We start from the raw sequence: 17,220 nt of genomic DNA, 5'->3' as shown, positions 1-17,220 counted from the left end.
TCTTTGTCTCCTCTCCTCTATCTTTCTGGTCTTTGTCTCCTCTCCTCTGTCTTTCTGGTCTTTGACTCCTCTCCTCTGTCTTTCTGGTCTTTGTCTCCTCTCCTCTGTCTTTCTGGTCTTTGTCTCCTCTCCTCTGTCTTTCTGGTCTTTGTCTCCTCTCCTCTATCCTTCTGGTCTTTGTCGCTCATCCTCTATCTTTCTGGTCTTTGTCTCCTCTATCTTTCTGGTCTTTGTCTCCTCTCCTCTGTCTTTCTGGTCTTTGACTCTCCTCCTCCTCTCTCTTTCTGGTCTTTGACTCCTCTCCTCCTCTCTCTTTCTGGTAATTGACTCTCCTCATCCTCTGTCTTTCTGGTCTTTGTCTCCTCTCCTCTGTCTTTCTGGCCTTTGTCTCTTCTCCTGTCTTTCTGGCCTTTGTCTCCTCTCCTCCTGTCTTCCTGGCCTTTGTCTCCTCTCCTCCTCTATTTCTGGCCTTTGTCTCCTCTCCTCCTCTGTCTTTCTGGCCTTCGTCTCCTCTCCTCCTCTGTCTTTCTGGTCTTTGACTCCTCTGTCTTTCTGGTCTTTGACCCTTCTCCACCTCTTTCTTTCTGGTCTTTGACTCCTCTCCTCTGTCTTTCTGGCCTTTGTCTCTTCTCCTGTCTTTCTGGCCTTTGTCTCCTCTCCTCCTGTCTTCCTGGCCTTTGTCTCCTCTCCTCCTCTATTTCTGGCCTTTGTCTCCTCTCCTCCTCTGTCTTTCTGGCCTTCGTCTCCTCTCCTCCTCTGTCTTTCTGGTCTTTGACTCCTCTGTCTTTCTGGTCTTTGACCCTTCTCCACCTCTTTCTTTCTGGTCTTTGACTCCTCTCCTCTGTCTTTCTGGTCTTTGACCCTTCTCCACCTCTGTCTTTCTGGTCTTTGACTCCTCTCCTCTAAAACCCTATATTTGTCTCTCGGTGTTCTTCTCCCTCTTTCCCTCTCCTATCCTTCTTTCTATTTCTGCATGTTGGTTTTACTACTCTACCCCTGTCACTATCACTACTCTCGTCCTCCTCTTTGTCTCCTCCCATTTCTTCCATGCATGTGTACGTCTTTCTCTCCTTCTCTCTTGTTCCTACTCTCTTCCTCTCTCCTGCTCCTTCTTTCCCCATCCCTCTCTCCTCCTATTTTTCTCCTTCAGCATGGATGTTCAGACTTTTCATGGGAAGGAATCAATGTAAGTGTTGTGACATCATTCCTTCATCTACCTTTATTTCTCTATCTTATCTTTCTCTATTTGTTTTGATTTACTTGATTTAACTCACCTTAGGTAACCTACTACTTTGTCCCCTCACTCCCCCTCCCATCTAACTCTCTCTATACCGTATCGTTAACTCTCGCAACACTTCCCATAATGCACTTCAGCACTGTCAAGCAGGAAGTTGTTCGAACAACGACCTTGGGAAATGTTGATTTTTTTTGTCAAATGATGACATTGTTTCTTTTTGACGCTGTATTAACCCAATATCGACCTAACTTCTCCTCTCACCTACCCTCTGAACTATGTGTGCTTCTGTGGCACACATCTCTTCCTCCATCTCTCTATCATCCTCTTCCCTCGCTCCTCTAGCTGTCTATGGAAGACACCACGTCCATCCTGCCTCGTCTGAAGAGGAACAACTCCAATAACTACGGGATCGGTGCTCTGGCTAAGTCCTCACTGACAGGTGTGTCAGGTGTGTGTCTGTCCTGTAACTGGTAAACTGACCCCATGTCAGCTCCCGCCTGGACAGGCGCTGGAGCCAACATGGCCCCAGAGTGGGTTCCCCTGATTCACTTCCTTTCTTCATAATGATAATACTCATCAATGGCTGACCCCCCAGTCATTGGTGGAATATCACTTAAACCTAACGATAACCCTATAAAAAAATACACTACCCACAGTACATTGTTATGTGGCTTGTTGAGTTAACAAGAGGTGAGTGGGAGGTGTAGTTGTTTGTCTGTTAAGTGGTTGTGAAGCAGCGTTGAACTACTCTAGTGTCTGTGTGATGTGTCTACTGTCTCTGAGTGTAGTCTGAGTTTGTGTCTGTGTGTTACAGTGTGTATAACTGTGTAATGTGCATTGTGCACTGCGCAGTGTGGTGCAGTTGAAATGTGCAGTGAAGTGTATTGGAATGTAGTGAACTGCTAACTCATCATATATTGACTTGGACACATTAATTACTGAGCAAAGCCATAATGTAACCAGCAGACAGAATACAGACCGTCATGGCGGAACATGATTTCTAAAGTAGAGTGTCTTCCGCAGTGCACTGTATGCATCAGCTGAGGATGTCTTAACAGACACTGCAGGGGGAGTGGGGTTTCTGCTTAGCCAGCGCAGGCAGCTTAGCAGAGGTGTGAAAGCTATCATGTCAACAAGCCAACCTCTCATTACTGACACGCCTCTGGCCATCTCACCCCAATTAACCTCCTCTGTCCCATGATGCACCTCTCCTAGAGTAGACGTATCCATTTGCTCCTCCCTGTGCCCCATCATACTCCTCGGTTCCACGCGTCATCTCATCTACATTATAAGCATCTTCTCCCTATTCATTTAGCCATGAATCTAAAGCATGTTCATTAAGCCGCTCATTTAACCACTCATCCAGAGGCCCTTATCAGCACCAGCTAAATACTGACAGTATCAGACAGACCTAAATGTGGAATAATAACATCTCATCTGTTTCCTTCCCCCTCTCTCTCCAACCTGATGCCTGTCTCCTAACTCCCCCAAACTCCACATTCACCCCTTCTCTAAACCCCTTAATATCCCTCCAACCCTCCCTTAATCCACTGTCACCCTTCTAACCCTCCCCAATACCCGCATCAATCCCTACATCCCTCTTCACTTCTCCCCCCTCCCCAGGTGTGAATCGCTCCATGAAGGACAAGGTGACCAAGCCTACATCCATGGCCCAAGGCCGGATGGCACACATGATCGAGTGGCAGAACTGGGACATGTCTGTGGTGGGCCCGGGGGGTGTCTCCGTCCCACGCAAGTCCACGGCAGAGCAGGAGATGGAGAGACGGTTAGAGAGCGACGCCTACAGCGACCTCAGCGACGGGGAGAAAGAGGCTCGCTTCGCCGCAGGTCAGAGGGGGAGGGGAATTTGTCACTGTGAGAGGAGACAGAAGCAATAAGAGTGGTTGATGCTGATTTATACCCCCAGGGTGGTGTTCAGAGGAAATGCTCACAAAATGAAGCCTTTAGGAAAAAGGGTTCTCATGTGTTGAACCCCACATCATAACCAGACTGGTTATAGGTTAACTAATCAGCATGGCATAACACCAGCCAAATATATCAATATTGGCCTAGGCAAAGCATAACCATAGATATTAGACTACATATTAAATCTTTATTTAAATTAGCCATAGATATTAAATCATTAAGGCGCTGAGGGAAGGCAGCAGCCAACTGAGCCGTTACAATGACCCTGACTTACCCTCTGCACTCCAGGTATCCTGCAGCAGTTTGCCATCTCCCAGGCAACGCTCATGGCCTGGACCTCCATGGATGGAGAGAGCATGAGGTCAGGGTCTAACCAGGGCAGTGTGGCCCACCTCAGCGAGGTTAACCAGGAAAGCATCACCAGCCGAGGTAAGGGACTACAAATATGGCCTCTAAACCAGCATGTATCAGCCGAGATAAGGGACTACAAATATGACCTCTAAACAACCATATGTCAGTTGAGGTAAAGGACTATAAATATGGCATCTAAACCAGCATGTATCAGTCGAGGTAAGGGACTACAAATATGCTTGACAAACTTCAGTAGCACCAATCAACTAGGGCAACCAAGTTTAAGGGATAGTTTAAGGAGCTAAACAGGATCCTGCACTGCGGAACCTTGTCTAAAATGTGCAGACAAACACGTTCATGCATAGGCTTGAGATCAGGCAACGCTGGAGTGTAGTGTGTGGGCTACACTATGCGTCGTTTTGCTCAGTAACGAAGGCATCTTATTCCGTCTCAGCCTGGAGGGTTAACGCTGTGCTAATTTCAGATTCACAAACACAGCCTGGGGGAATGCAAGACCAGGGATTTCCACTGTATAAATAGTCCACTTGGTCATTATTATTCCACATCGCTGTGCTGTCCGTTACGGTGCTCCTGTATTTCTCCTTCTCATGCAAAGAGGCGTTCAGACATGGAGACATGTTGAAATCATAATGTGGTTTTCTCCCTGTGGTTTGTTATTGAGAGATAACAAATGGCCTTGAGGCTGTGTGATGATCATTAGTTGAATCACAACTTCAGGCCAGTTATTTCATGTAATTATATTGAAGTCAAATAACTGTAGAATGTTAGTATTAAACATGATTTGGATGTCTCTGGATGTATTTTGACAGTTTTGAGTCATCATTAAAGTGATATCATGTGAGGTTGCCGGCATGATGCTTGCTAACTCTTAGCGCTGCCATATCAACTCAGCACACCATGAGGCTCTTTTGTCAGATTATGTGAACTCAGCAAAAAAAGAAACGTCCTCTCACTGTCAACTGCGTTTATTTTCAGCAAACTTAACGTGTATATTTGTATGAACAAATTCAACAACCGAAACATAAACTGAACAAGTTTCACAGGCATGTGACTAACAGAAATGGAATAATGTGTCCCTGAACAAAAGGGGGTCAAAATCAAAAGTAACAGTGAGTATCTGGGGTGGCCACCAGCTGCATTAAGTATTGCAGTGCATCTCCTCCTCATGGACTGCATCAGATTTGTCAGTTCTTGTTGTGAGATGTTACCCCACTCTTCCACCAAGGCACCTGCAAGTTCCCAGACATTTCTGGGGGGGAATGGCCCTAGCCCTCACCCTCCAATCCAACAGGTCCCAGACGTGCTCAATGGGATTGAGATCAATCAAATCAAATCAAATGTATTTATATAGCCCTTCGTACATCAGCTGATATCTCAAAGTGCTGTACAGAAACCCAGCCTAAAACCCCAAAAAGCAAGCAATGGAGATGGAGTGGAGATTATAACAGAACATGGCCAAGATGTTCAAATGTTCATAAATGACCAGCATGGTCAAAATAATAGGTCTGGGACAGGTAGCACGTCCGGTGAACAGGTCAGGATTCCATAGCCGCAGGCAGAACAGTTGAAACTGGAGCAGCAGCACGGCCAGGTGGACTGGGGACAGCAAGGAGTCATCATGCCAGGTAGTTCTGAGGCATGGTCCTAGGGCTCAGGTCCTCCGAGAGAGAGAAAGAAAGAGAATTAGAGAGAGCATACTTAAATTCACACAGGACACCGGATAAGACAGGAGAAGTACTCCAGATATAACAAACTGACCCTTGCCCCCCGACACATAAACTGCTGCAGCATAAATACTGGATGCTGAGACAGGAGGGGTCAGGAGACACTGTGGCCCCATCCGATGATACCCCCGGACAGGGCCAAACAGGAAGGATATAACCCCACCCACTTTGCCAAAGCACAGCCCCCACACCACTAGAGGGATATCTTCAACCACCAACTTACCATCCTGAGACAAGGCCGAGTATAGCCCACAAAGATCTCTGCCACGGCACAACCCAAGGGGGGGCGCCAACCCAGAAAGGAAGATCACATCAGTGACTCAACCCACTCAAGTGACGCACCCCTCCTAGGGACAGCATGAAAGAGCACCAGTAAGCCAGTGACTCTGGCCCCTGTAATAGGGTTAGAGGCAGAGAATCCCAGTGGAAAGAGGGGAACCGGTCAGGCAGAGACAGCAAGGGCTGTTCGTTGCTCCAGAGCCTTTCCGTTCACCTTCCCACTCCTGGGCCAGACTACACTCAATCATATGACCCACTGAAGAGATGAGTCTTCAGTAAAGACTTAAAGGTTGAGACCGAGTTTGCGTCTCTCACATGGGTAGGCAGACCATTCCATAAAAATGGAGCTCTATACGAGAAAGCCCTGTCTCCAGCTGTTTGCTTAGAAATTCTAGGGACAATTAGGAGGCCTGCGTCTTGTGACCGTAGCGTACGTGTAGGTATGTACGACAGGACCAAATCAGAGAGATAGGTAGGAGCAAGCCCATGTAACGTTTTGTAGGTTAGCAGTAAAACCTTAATCAGCCCTTGCCTTGACAGGAAGCCAGTGTAGGGAGGCTAGCACTGGAGTAATATGATAAAAAAATGTGGTTCCAGTCAGGATTCTAGCAGCCGTATTTAGCACTAACTGAAGTTTATTTAGTGCTTTATCCAGGTAGCCGGAAAGTAGAGCATTGCAGTAGTCTAATGTAGAAGTAAAAAAAGCATGGATGAATTTTTCTGCATAATTTTTGGACAGAAAGTTTCTGATTTTTGCAATGTTACGTAGATGGAAAAAAAGCTGTCCTTGAAACAGTCTTGATATGTTCGTCAAAAGAGAGATCAGGGTCCAGAGTAACGCCGAGGTCCTTCAGTTTTATTTGAGACGACTGTACAACCATTAAGATTAATTGTCAGATTCAACAGAAGATCTCCTTGTTTCTTGGGACCTAGAACAAGCATCTCTGTTTTGTCCAAGTTTAAAAGTAGAAAGTTTGCAGCCATCCACTTCCTTATGTCTGAAACACAGGCTTCTAGCAAGGGCAATTTTGGGGCTTCACTATGTTTCATTGAAATGTACAGCTGTGTGTCATTCGCATAGCAGTGAAAGTTAACATTATGTTTTCGAATGACATCCCCAAGAGGTAAAATATATAGTGAAAACAAAAGTCCTAAAACGGAACCTTGAGGAACACCGAAATTTACAGTTGATTTGTCAGAGGACAAACCATTCACAGAGACAAACTGATATATTTCTGACAGATAAGATCTAAACCAGGCCAGATCCGGGCTCTTCGCTGGCCATGGCAGAACACTGACATTCTTGTCTTGCAGGAAATCACTCACAGAACGAGCAGTATGGCTGGTGGCATTGTCATGCTGGAGGGTCATGTCAGGATGAGCCTGCAGGAAGGGTACCATGTGAGGGAGGAGGATGTCTGTAATGCACAGTGTTTAGATTGCCTGCAATGACAACAAGCTCAGTCTGATGATGCTGTGACACACCGCCCCAGACCATGACGGACCCTCCACCTCCAAATCGGTCCCGCTCCAGAGTACAGGCCTCGGTGTAATGCTCATTCCTTCAACAATAAGCGTGAATCCGACATCACCCCTGGTGAGACAAAACCTTGACTCGTCAGTGAAGAGCACTTTTTGTCTGGTCCAGCGACGGTGGGTTTGACCCATAGGCGAGGTTGTTGCCAGTGATGCCTACAAGCCCTCAGTCCAGCCTCTCTCAGCCTATTGCAGACAGTCTGAGCACTGATGGAGGGATTGTGCATTCCTGTTGTAACTCTGGCAGTTGTTGTTTCCATCCTGTAACTGTCTCTCAGGTGTGATGTTTGGATGTACCGATCCTGTCCAGGTGTTGTTACACGTGGTCTGCCACTGCGAGGATGATTAGCTGTCCATCCTGTCTCCCTGTAGTGCTGTCTTAAGCATCTCACAGTACGGACATTGCAATTTATTTCCCTGGCCACATCTGCAGTCCTTATGCCTCTTTGCAGCATGTCTAAGGCACGTTCACGCAGATGAGCAGGGACCCTGGGCATCTTTCTTTTGGTGTTTTTCAGAGTCCGTAGAAAGGCCTCTTTAGTGTCCTAAGTTGGTCATTAACTGTGACGATAACTGTGACCCTGCATACCGTCTGTAAGCTGTTCCACAGGTGCATGTTCATTAATTGTTCATGGTTCATTGAACAAGCATGGGAAACAGTGTTTAAACCCTTTACAATGAAGATCTGTGAAGTTATTTGGATTTTTACTAATTATCTTTGAAAGACAGGGTCCTGAAAAATGGATGTTTCTTTTTTTGCTGAGTTTATATACACCATTCCTCTATCAGAAACTTGTTTGGCCAATGTCCCAAAGACATTTCTGTGAATAAGTGTGATTTACCTCATCCTTTTGTGTTTGACAGCCTTTTTGTACATAACAGCATTGGCAACACATAAACTGATATATTCTTCCATTTATTTTCCTCCTTCGCACAAAATGTCTACCATACTTCAAAAGTTTTAATGTGGTTATCAGTCAGTGGGGGATATTAGTTGCCTTGTTCATCCGTAACAAAACCAGATTGGAATATGAGATGGCAAAAACTACCATGACTTTCCCTTATTCATATCAGCCGTGCTATTGGCTGAATTATATGTCATTTTAATGCAGCGCAGACAGACTCCCCAATGGCTATACAGAGTCATAATGCTGATGTATTGGACTACTCGGTGTAGCTACACTTGGTGTCTGTCTGGGGATTGTTCAAGTAAAGTCATTTTCTCAATTATATATTTGGGTGTGGGAGGGTTGGGGTGTCCCCCAGGGATATCACACGATTCCTCTTCAGGTTTCCTCTTCCTCTGATGTCAGCATTGTAGATTTATTTGCAGTTTGATGTCCATGAGGTCCAATGTAGTGCATCCGTCAAGGACAACCAACCGTTTATCCCGCCTCTTCACTCTTCTATTTTCTCGTTCTTTTCATCCTCTCAGACCAGATATTGCACCACTCCTCTGCGGACATGTGGCCCAACACCTATGTCGCCCAGGGCCTCTACTGCCTCTCCTCCTCTGACGCCTGGGAGCCAATCAGCAACGAGCCCTCCGGAGTGGCCTCTCCCGCTGCTGGCTCCTACGTGATGCAGCAGGGCGGGACTTCCTGTGATGGGTATGATGGGAACGCGTTGCAGCAGCAGCAGCAGCAGCAGTTCAACCTACAGCAGCAGAGTCAGCTCCAGCAGCTGCAGCAGCTACAACAGATACAGCACTACCAGCAACAGCAGCTCCTGTATCAGCAACAACAGGTGAGGGAAAATCAACAGTCTAATATGAGAGGGAAGTAATAACAATCTATTTCCATGGATAGACAATATTCATTCATGGCGTAGTCCGGCGGCTGACGTGGGTTTTTCTCTTTTTTCTCTGGGGTATTTTGAACGAGACAAGAATACTGATCAATACATTATTCATCAATACATTATTGTATCTCACTTCTTAGACAACAAAATGACCCTGTCCCTTTCAATCCAACATTACGCTTAAAGGAAGAAACATCCCTTATCCACAGATTTAGGATCATATTTCCAGATTTTTTACCATTAGGGGGATAAACAAATATCTGATCCTGTATCAGTGGTGAAGGGGAGCCTCTACCTACCTAAGTCTCCTCATTGTCTCGTCCTTCTCTCAACAGTCTCTGGAGCAAAGGCTGCACAGCGCCAACCACTCGTTGCAAGCCACGCCCAACAGCACCATCCACAGCCTGGCCCCTGCTACCCACGCCCCATTGGTGGACCTGTGGGGGGCGGGTCAGACAGAGTCCTATCAAGCGGATATTGGAGGGTACAACATAGGCGTGGCAGCGGTGGTGGAGGCGGCTTTGAATGTTCCGTCTGGGGATGAGGGGGCGGGGACAGACCATTCCCATCTGCTGGAGCAGCAGGAGGAGGAAGATGAACTGAAGGTGAGGTCATATCAGATCACAGGGTCATCATGGCCCAGTTTTTCAAAAGTTATCTATCTGGATTTCGTCTATCGGATAGGATTAAATGCATAGAAATAAAATGAATAGAACGGGAGTCCTCATTCAAGACAATGATTGATACATTCTATTCATTATATTTCTATGCATTTAATCCAGAGATTTATTTTTTTTTAAACTGGGCACTGAGGTCATATCAGTGCAGATAGGTACATCCTTGATGCTTTATAAAAATACAATTCTACATTGTAGAATAATAGTGAGAGCATCAAAATTATGAAATAACACATATGGAATCATGTAGTTACCAAAAAGTGTTGAACAAATCAAAATATATGTTATATTTCAGATTCTTCAACGTAGCCACCCTTTGCCTTGATGACAGCTTTGCACACTCTTGTCATTCTCTCAATCTCTCTTCCAGTCACCTGGAATGCATTTCAATTAACAGGTGTGCCTTGTTGAAAGTTAATTTGTGGGAATTCTTTCCTTCTTAATGCGTTTGAGCCAATCAGTTGTGATAAGGTAGGGTGGGTATACAGAAGATAGCCCTATTTGGTAAATGACCAAGTCCTGCCGAGGTGGCAGGGTAGCCTAGTGGTCAGAGTGTTGGACTAGTAACTGGAAGGTTGTAAGTTCAAACCCCCGAGCTGACAAGGTACAAATCTGTCGTTCTGCCCCTAGGCCGTCATTGAAAATAAGAATTTGTTCTTAACTGACTTGCCTAGTTAAATAAAGATAAAAAAATATTATGGCAAGAACAGCTCAAATAAGCAAAAAGAAACAACCGTCCATCTTTCCTTTAAGATATGAAGGTCAGTCAATCCGTAAAATTTCAAGATCTTTGAAAGTTTCTTCAATTGCAGTCGCAAAAACCAACAAGTGCTATGATGAAACTGGCTCTCATGAGGACCACCACAGGAAAGGAAGAACCAGAGTTACCTCTGCTGCAGAGGATAAGGTCATTAGAGTTACCAGCATCAGAAACTGCAGCCCAAATAAATGCTTCACAGAGTTCAAGTAGACACAGACACATCTCAACGTCAACTATTCAGAGTAGACTGCGTGAATCAGGCCTTCAGTAGAAACACTAGTAAAGGACAGCAATAATAAGAAGATACTTACTTGGGCCAAGAAACATGAGCAATGGAAATTAGACCGGTGGAAATCTGTCCTTTGGTCTGATGAGTCCAAATTTGAGATATTTGGTTCCAACCGCTGTGTCTTTGAGACGCAGAGTAGTTGAACGGATGATCTCTGCATGTGTGGTTCCCACCATGAAGCATGGAGGAGGAGGTGTGATGGTGTGCTTTGCTGGTGACACTGTCAGTGATTTACTTGTAATTCAAGGCACACTTAACCAGCATGGCTACCACAGCATTCTGCAGCGATAGTGGGATTATCATTTGTTTTTCAACAGGACAATGACCCAACACACCTACAGGCTGTGTAAATGCTATTTAACCAAGGAGAGTGATGGAGTACTTCATCAGATGACCTGACCTCCACAATCACCAGACCTCAACCCAGTTGAGATGGTTTGGGATGAGTTGGACAGCAGAGTGAAGGAAAAGCAACCAACAAGTACTCAGCATACGTGGCGGCTCCTTCAAGGTTCCAGGTGAAGCTGGTTGAGAGAATGCCAAGAGTGTGCAAAGCTGTCATAGTACATGATTCCATATGTTATTTCATAGTTTTAATGTCTTCACTATTATTCTACAATGTAGAAAATAGTGAAAATTAAGAAAAACCCTTGAATGAGTAGGTGTGTCAACTTTTGACTGGTACTGTATGACAGGGAGACATTTCCATCTGAACTCATGAATAAACCCTTGCTTTCTCCTCTCCGTGGTCAGAGAATCATGTGGTATCTGTTATATTCTAAACATTTATATCTGACCAAGCCCCTGCTCTGTCCCCTGAACAGGACGAGGAGGTGACACTCTGCATGGAGCCGGAGTCTGCCACTCTAACACAGAGAGATGAAGCCATCACCTCCGGGGGCAGTAGTCCTGGGCAACGTAGTCCGGGGCGCAGTAGTCCGGGGCAACCACCAGCACAGCAAATCACAGAGCGGAAGGCCTCTGATGTCAGCTGTGGAGCCATCCAGATGCTGGAGGAGAAGGAAGAGAAGCAGGGGTCCACTGTTGCTGCCATGGCAACCAACTGATTGACAGATTGTCCTGAGAAACGTGACAGACTGACCCTTGGCGTCAGGAATGACTGAGCCTTATAATTAAATATTTATCAATAAATATGTTCCTTTTTCAGGTATCAAACACATTTTTGATGGGATATAAACTCTTGTGACCACTGAAGAGCAGAGGAGGAAGATTGGAAACAGACTCACGCAGTGACAACAGCTGGTCCAACGGACAACTTTTTTTTGGAAGCCTCACATTCCCAGACAGAAGGAGGAGGGAGGGATGAATAGAGGGAGGGGGAAAAAGACTGAGCGAGAAAAAGGAGGTATGAGGGGACGATAAAAAGAAGAGGAGCAGCTGAGCTTGAGACATTTGCATCAGGAAGAGGAAACGGAGGAGGAGGGAATTGAAACGCGCATGCTTTTTAAACAAACGACTTTATCCAGTCCAGCGTCAAATATGATAATGATCATTAAATCTATAGTAATAAAACATTATCATGACAACAATGATTTTCTAACAAAGAAAACAATCATGACAACACAAAAATCTATGTATAAGTGAATGATAAAAGAATATATATCAAAATCACTGTTTTTACAACACTATCTCTCAATGGGAGAACTACTCTGTTTACAGCTTACACTCAACACATCAAATAGAATAATGTCAACCCCCTAACTTGAAGAACAGAAACACTCACAAGTTATACCCTCTCCTCTTATGTCATTCACATCTAGCATCCACAACACTTATAGAACTAACTGCACGAATACAGAGCAACTTTAGTAGGTTGAGTTCATCATAACCCCCTAAAAATTACACCTATTCAATTATCCCCAAAAATGATTTAAATCCAAATTGGCTCTCTGCAACCTAACCACTGCAGTGAAATCTACTTGAACCCTCCTAACACAGTTAGAAAGACAACAACGTTACCATGTTGCTGTGTTCTCCAGATGTCCAAGGCACATAAAGGCTGCAGGCCTGTCGGCCACACACACAGCACTGCACAGTTAAAGGAATGTACTGTACAGTAAGATAGTGTGCTTCCTACTCTGTCTTTCCGTATGTTTCTTCAGAATACTATGGAGTACCTGTCCTATATTGAACTGTATAGACTTTGCACTGAACCAGAGAAGACTCAGGGCATGGAGCTCCTTGTAGTCTGCTTGACTGTGCATCATGACTGACAGGTCCGTGTCATGGAGTGAATGGTGAAGAGACAGCGCTGTAGTAGTGAATCCCTTTGTACTGATGCCATCCAACAGATCAGAGGCAGCCTTTGGACTCTGTCACACGTCAATGTCCTTGATTACTGTTCAGAAAGAGCCCTTAGCATCACCAAGAACCAAAACAGAACCACTAGACAAGATGGATTCTGAGCTGTTGTTCCAGGTTCCAAACTAGAGATGGCTGGAGGAAGAGGGAATGCTCTGGAATGTTTTGGTACCAACAGAAAGAGGATTTAGATTGAGATGTGCTTCTGTTTTAACCCAGATTGTTGTTTTGATGTCAGCTCTTGGGGACAATACCAAGCTTTTCTTTGTGGAGAAAAGATGAGGAGAAAATGTTTCTCTGAATGGTGTAGGTTAGAGCTGTTTGAATTGGGTGCTGATTCTTAGAAGGGAAAAAACACATCTTCAAAATTGTAACTAATTAGTGAGGAGCCAAACCCAGGTCTCCTAAACGGCTTGTGGCCACTACTGTCAGATAGATGTAAATACTAATGAGAGAGGATATAAACCATCTCTCACAGTCCCCACTGCAACAGTTTCTTTATTTTCTACACGTCTCAGTCCCAGCTCTTTCCTTTGGGAATCTTCCTGAGCTCCCAAATGAAGCGTATTGCGTTTAGATTGGTTTCTATCACCACACAAGTAAAAGGAAAAGGATAGTGGAATGTCAACATTGTAAATAGTGTGAACGTTAAAATATTGGATATCGGAATACTGTTATAAAATAATGCAAAGGACCTACTTTGACTGGGTTTAAGGAGAACATTGAAGTCATTCAGGGAATAGAGCTGAATACTAGAACCAAACACTAGAACCGAACAGAACCGGTATCTTCCTGTTCATGGTGACTACAGCGATGGAGCAGAACTCTGCCTGAGTCGAGTGTGACGTTTGAGTTAGCGTGTGTATTTCCTGAAGAGGAAAGTGTGTATCCCAACGGAGGAATGGTAGTGAAGTTCAGAGACATGATAGAATAGTGGAATTTTGGAGATACTGGTCTGGAGTATCTGTGCACGTGTCACTAATAAAAACCACAACAATAGCAGTTATTATTATTAGTAGTATTCTTATTCATATCATTATGAATATTATTATTATTATTAATATTATTATTATGTGACGGAGAACAACTTTCTCCTTTCACTCTGATGATTGTGTGAAAAAAACTTTTAAGATAGAAAAAAGGTTTATTGACTTGAATTCATGAACTTATTGATTGATTATTTATGCAATGTTGGGACAATGTTTATTTTTCTACTGAATGATTGACATACCCCTCCAGTATAAGACAGAATATGTGTGGTTGATGTAGAGCAGTTTCCTGTTGGTTGGGGCTCTCTCTGATCCGACAAACAGACAGTGATTATAATACCCTAGGCCAGTGGTGGAAACTTCTGGAGGGCTTCATTGTGGCCACAATTCATTGTAATCAGTTGTGTTAAAGCTGGGCCGGAACAAAACCCTGCACACACTGACTGCATCCCTCCAGGACAAGGGTTAAGGTTAAGGTTACCCACCTCTTCCCTGGAGCTGTCCATCATGAAACACACAATGATGTCATTTATATAGTCATAACCAGTCATGAAGATTCATGTCACAGCTGCCATGATCACCCAGGCAATGACAACGCAACCTCAACCACACAACTTCCTTTAGGCTACTAGTCATAAGTGTCCATCAGCTGCCATGACACGTGTGACGTGTCTGCAAGACAGGATGCACATTGGTGTTAGAACTAACCAAGGCTAGGAGTCTATCCTGACCACGTGACCTGACCAGGATAGACTCAGCGCCCCTACTTCTAACAGATGGTTCTGGTGAGCTGCAACCTTGTGGTGTTCTTCAGTTTGTGTTATGCATTAGTCTTCACCTGTCTGTCTCAGACTGGCTCTGAGAGCTACAACCTACAGGATGTCTTTACCCAACCACTCTTATTCATTTATTTATTTCATGATTATTTGGGGGGAGGAATAACATGACAGCCTGTACATAGTTTATTATTTATTGTAGGTAAGTCTTTTTGAAGCAGTATTGTTCTGTGTGTTGTCCTTGGGACTTTCTGTAGTGATAGACCTTTGACCCCAGAGAGATTGTTCTGCTTCTTTGAAAGCACCAACATGGACCCAGAGAATGATACTACTTCAACAAAGATATTTTATTGATTTTTGGATAATTAAGAACTTAATAATTGAATAAACTAATAACAAGAAGCCAAATGTATTTCCTTGATGTTCCTGTTTATTGATTGTCTTTGTTGATTGATTGACTGATTGATTTCCAGTTGATTTCTTATTATGTATGATTCTACTGCCATCTTTCAATACGTAACTTGTCTGCAGGCAGTCTTCTTGCCTTTCTACCCCTTGCTTTCTCTCTTTGTACCGGTTCTGTATATTTGTGTCTCTGTCTGTCCGAGTCTGTCTGTCCATGTAGTTGTCTGTTTTATAGTTGGAAGAATCACTGCCAGAAAACATTGCTTAAAAAAATCTGACAGATTGACCAAAGGTGGATTTGAGGCAAACAGACATTTTAAAAAAATTATGTAGTCAGTTGGAACTGTGTGGCACAGAACCCTGAGGTAAATACACTTGTATACAATTGGGTTGATTGAATGTTTTAATTTGAGATGATCAATGTAAACTGGCAAGACCAGTATATTAAAGCCCATACCTATGCATGCTTATGGGAAGGTTGTGACGGGATGGTTCTTCCACGTGGTCTCCCCTCCCTTCCTCCTCGGCCGTAAACCTATATCTTTCTCTCTTCCTCCCCCTCTCTCTTTCCCCTGCACGAGCGAACACCCTCTTCCATCCCTTTCTCCTCTACTCCATTCTCTTTCTTCTCCCCTCCTCCCCTCCGCCCCAAATAAAATAAAAACAGCGGAGAAAGAGCAAATAAACTCAAAGAGAATCCTGATGTGTATGTGTGTGGACGTCTTTGAACAGTGAGAAGGGACATTGTTTTTTATATTGTGAGGATGAGGAACGTCACCGAAAGCGTGCTTTTCTTTATGGTCAGTGAACACGGAGATGCAAAGCCTGTTGGGGCTTTGTGACGCAGTTCTTCTATCATGTTTCCATTCCCTCCCTGGCAACCCCAAACACTAGGTGTTTTCATCCTGAATACATGACAGTGCATCCATCCTTCCTGCCTTCATGTACAGTGCCTTGCGAAAGTATTCGGCCCCCTTGAACTTTGCGACCTTTTGCCACATTTCAGGCTTCAAACATGAAGATATAAAACTGTATTTTTTTGTGAAGAATCAACAACAAGTGGGACACAATCATGAAGTGGAACGACATTTATTGGATATTTCAAACTTTTTTAACAAATCAAAAACTGAAAAATTGGGCGTGCAAAATTATTCAGCCCCTTTACTTTCAGTGCAGCAAACTCTCTCCAGAAGTTCAGTGAGAATCTCTGAATGATCCAATGTTGACCTAAATGACTAATGATGATAATCCACCTGTGTGTAATCAAGTCTCCGTATAAATGCACCTGCACTGTGATAGTCTCAGAGGTCCGTTAAAAGCGCAGAGAGCATCATGAAGAACAAGGAACACACCAGGCAGGTCCGGGATAATGTTGTGAAGAAGTTTAAAGCCGGATTTGGATACAAAAAGATTTCCCAACCTTTAAACATCCCAAGGAGCACTGTGCAAGCGATAATATTAAAATGGAAGGAGTATCAGACCACTGCAAATCTACCAAGACCTGGCCGTCCCTCTAAACTTTCAGCTCATACAAGGAGAAGACTGATCAGAGATGCAGCCAAGAGGCCCATGATCACTCTGGATGAACTGCAGAGATCTACAGCTGAGGTGGGAGACTCTGTCCATAGGACAACAATCAGTCGTATATTGCACAAATCTGGCCTTTATGGAAGAGTGGCAAGAAGAAAGCCATTTCTTAAAGATATCCATAAAAAGTGTTGTTTAAAGTTTGCCACAAGCCACCTGGGAGACACACCAAACATGTGGAAGAAGGTGCTCTGGTCAGATGAAACCAAAATGGAACTTTTTGGCAACAATGCAAAACGTTATGTTTGGCGTAAAAGCAACACAGCTCATCACCCTGAACACACCATCCCCACTGTCAAACATGGTGGTGGCAGCATCATGGTTTGGGCCTGCTTTTCTTCAGCAGGGACAGGGAAGATGGTTAAAATTGATGGGAAGATGGATGGAGCCAAATACAGGACCATTCTGGAAGAAAACCTGATGGAGTCTGCAAAAGACCTGAGACTGGGACGGAGATTTGTCTTCCAACAAGACAATGATCCAAAACATAAAGCAAAATCTACAATGGAGTGGTTCAAAAATAAACATATCCAGGTGTTAG

General features: G+C 44.3%; 1 protein-coding gene across 5 annotated transcripts in view; it reads left to right on the top strand.

Moving 5' to 3' along the window:
- The window catches only part of fam131bb (family with sequence similarity 131 member Bb), a 45,105-nt gene extending 29,312 nt beyond the window's left edge, over positions 1-15,793 (top strand). Inside the window, exons 3-9 of one of the 5 annotated variants that reach the window (XM_036968939.2) lie at positions 1,151-1,186; positions 1,580-1,676; positions 2,861-3,085; positions 3,452-3,592; positions 8,510-8,820; positions 9,210-9,479; positions 11,425-15,793. In XM_036968939.2, coding sequence (XP_036824834.1) covers positions 1,151-1,186; positions 1,580-1,676; positions 2,861-3,085; positions 3,452-3,592; positions 8,510-8,820; positions 9,210-9,479; positions 11,425-11,667 — 1,323 coding nt within the window. In that variant the 3' untranslated portion in view covers positions 11,668-15,793. Of the gene's footprint in view, positions 1-853; positions 1,187-1,579; positions 1,686-2,860; positions 3,086-3,451; positions 3,593-8,509; positions 8,821-9,209; positions 9,480-11,424 lie in introns of those variants that run through there. The other 4 variants (XM_021590216.3, XM_090225294.1, XM_021590220.3 and 1 more) reach the window with 4 other exon arrangements.
- Positions 15,794-17,220: the final 1,427 nt, after the last annotated feature.

Source organism: Oncorhynchus mykiss, chromosome 3, assembly GCF_057628025.1.
Source record: "Oncorhynchus mykiss isolate SJ-2025 chromosome 3, ASM5762802v1, whole genome shotgun sequence".
Lineage (NCBI taxonomy): Eukaryota > Metazoa > Chordata > Actinopteri > Salmoniformes > Salmonidae > Oncorhynchus > Oncorhynchus mykiss.
The sequence above is the reverse complement of the archived record's forward strand: the minus strand, read 5'-3'. Positions and strand labels throughout refer to the sequence as shown.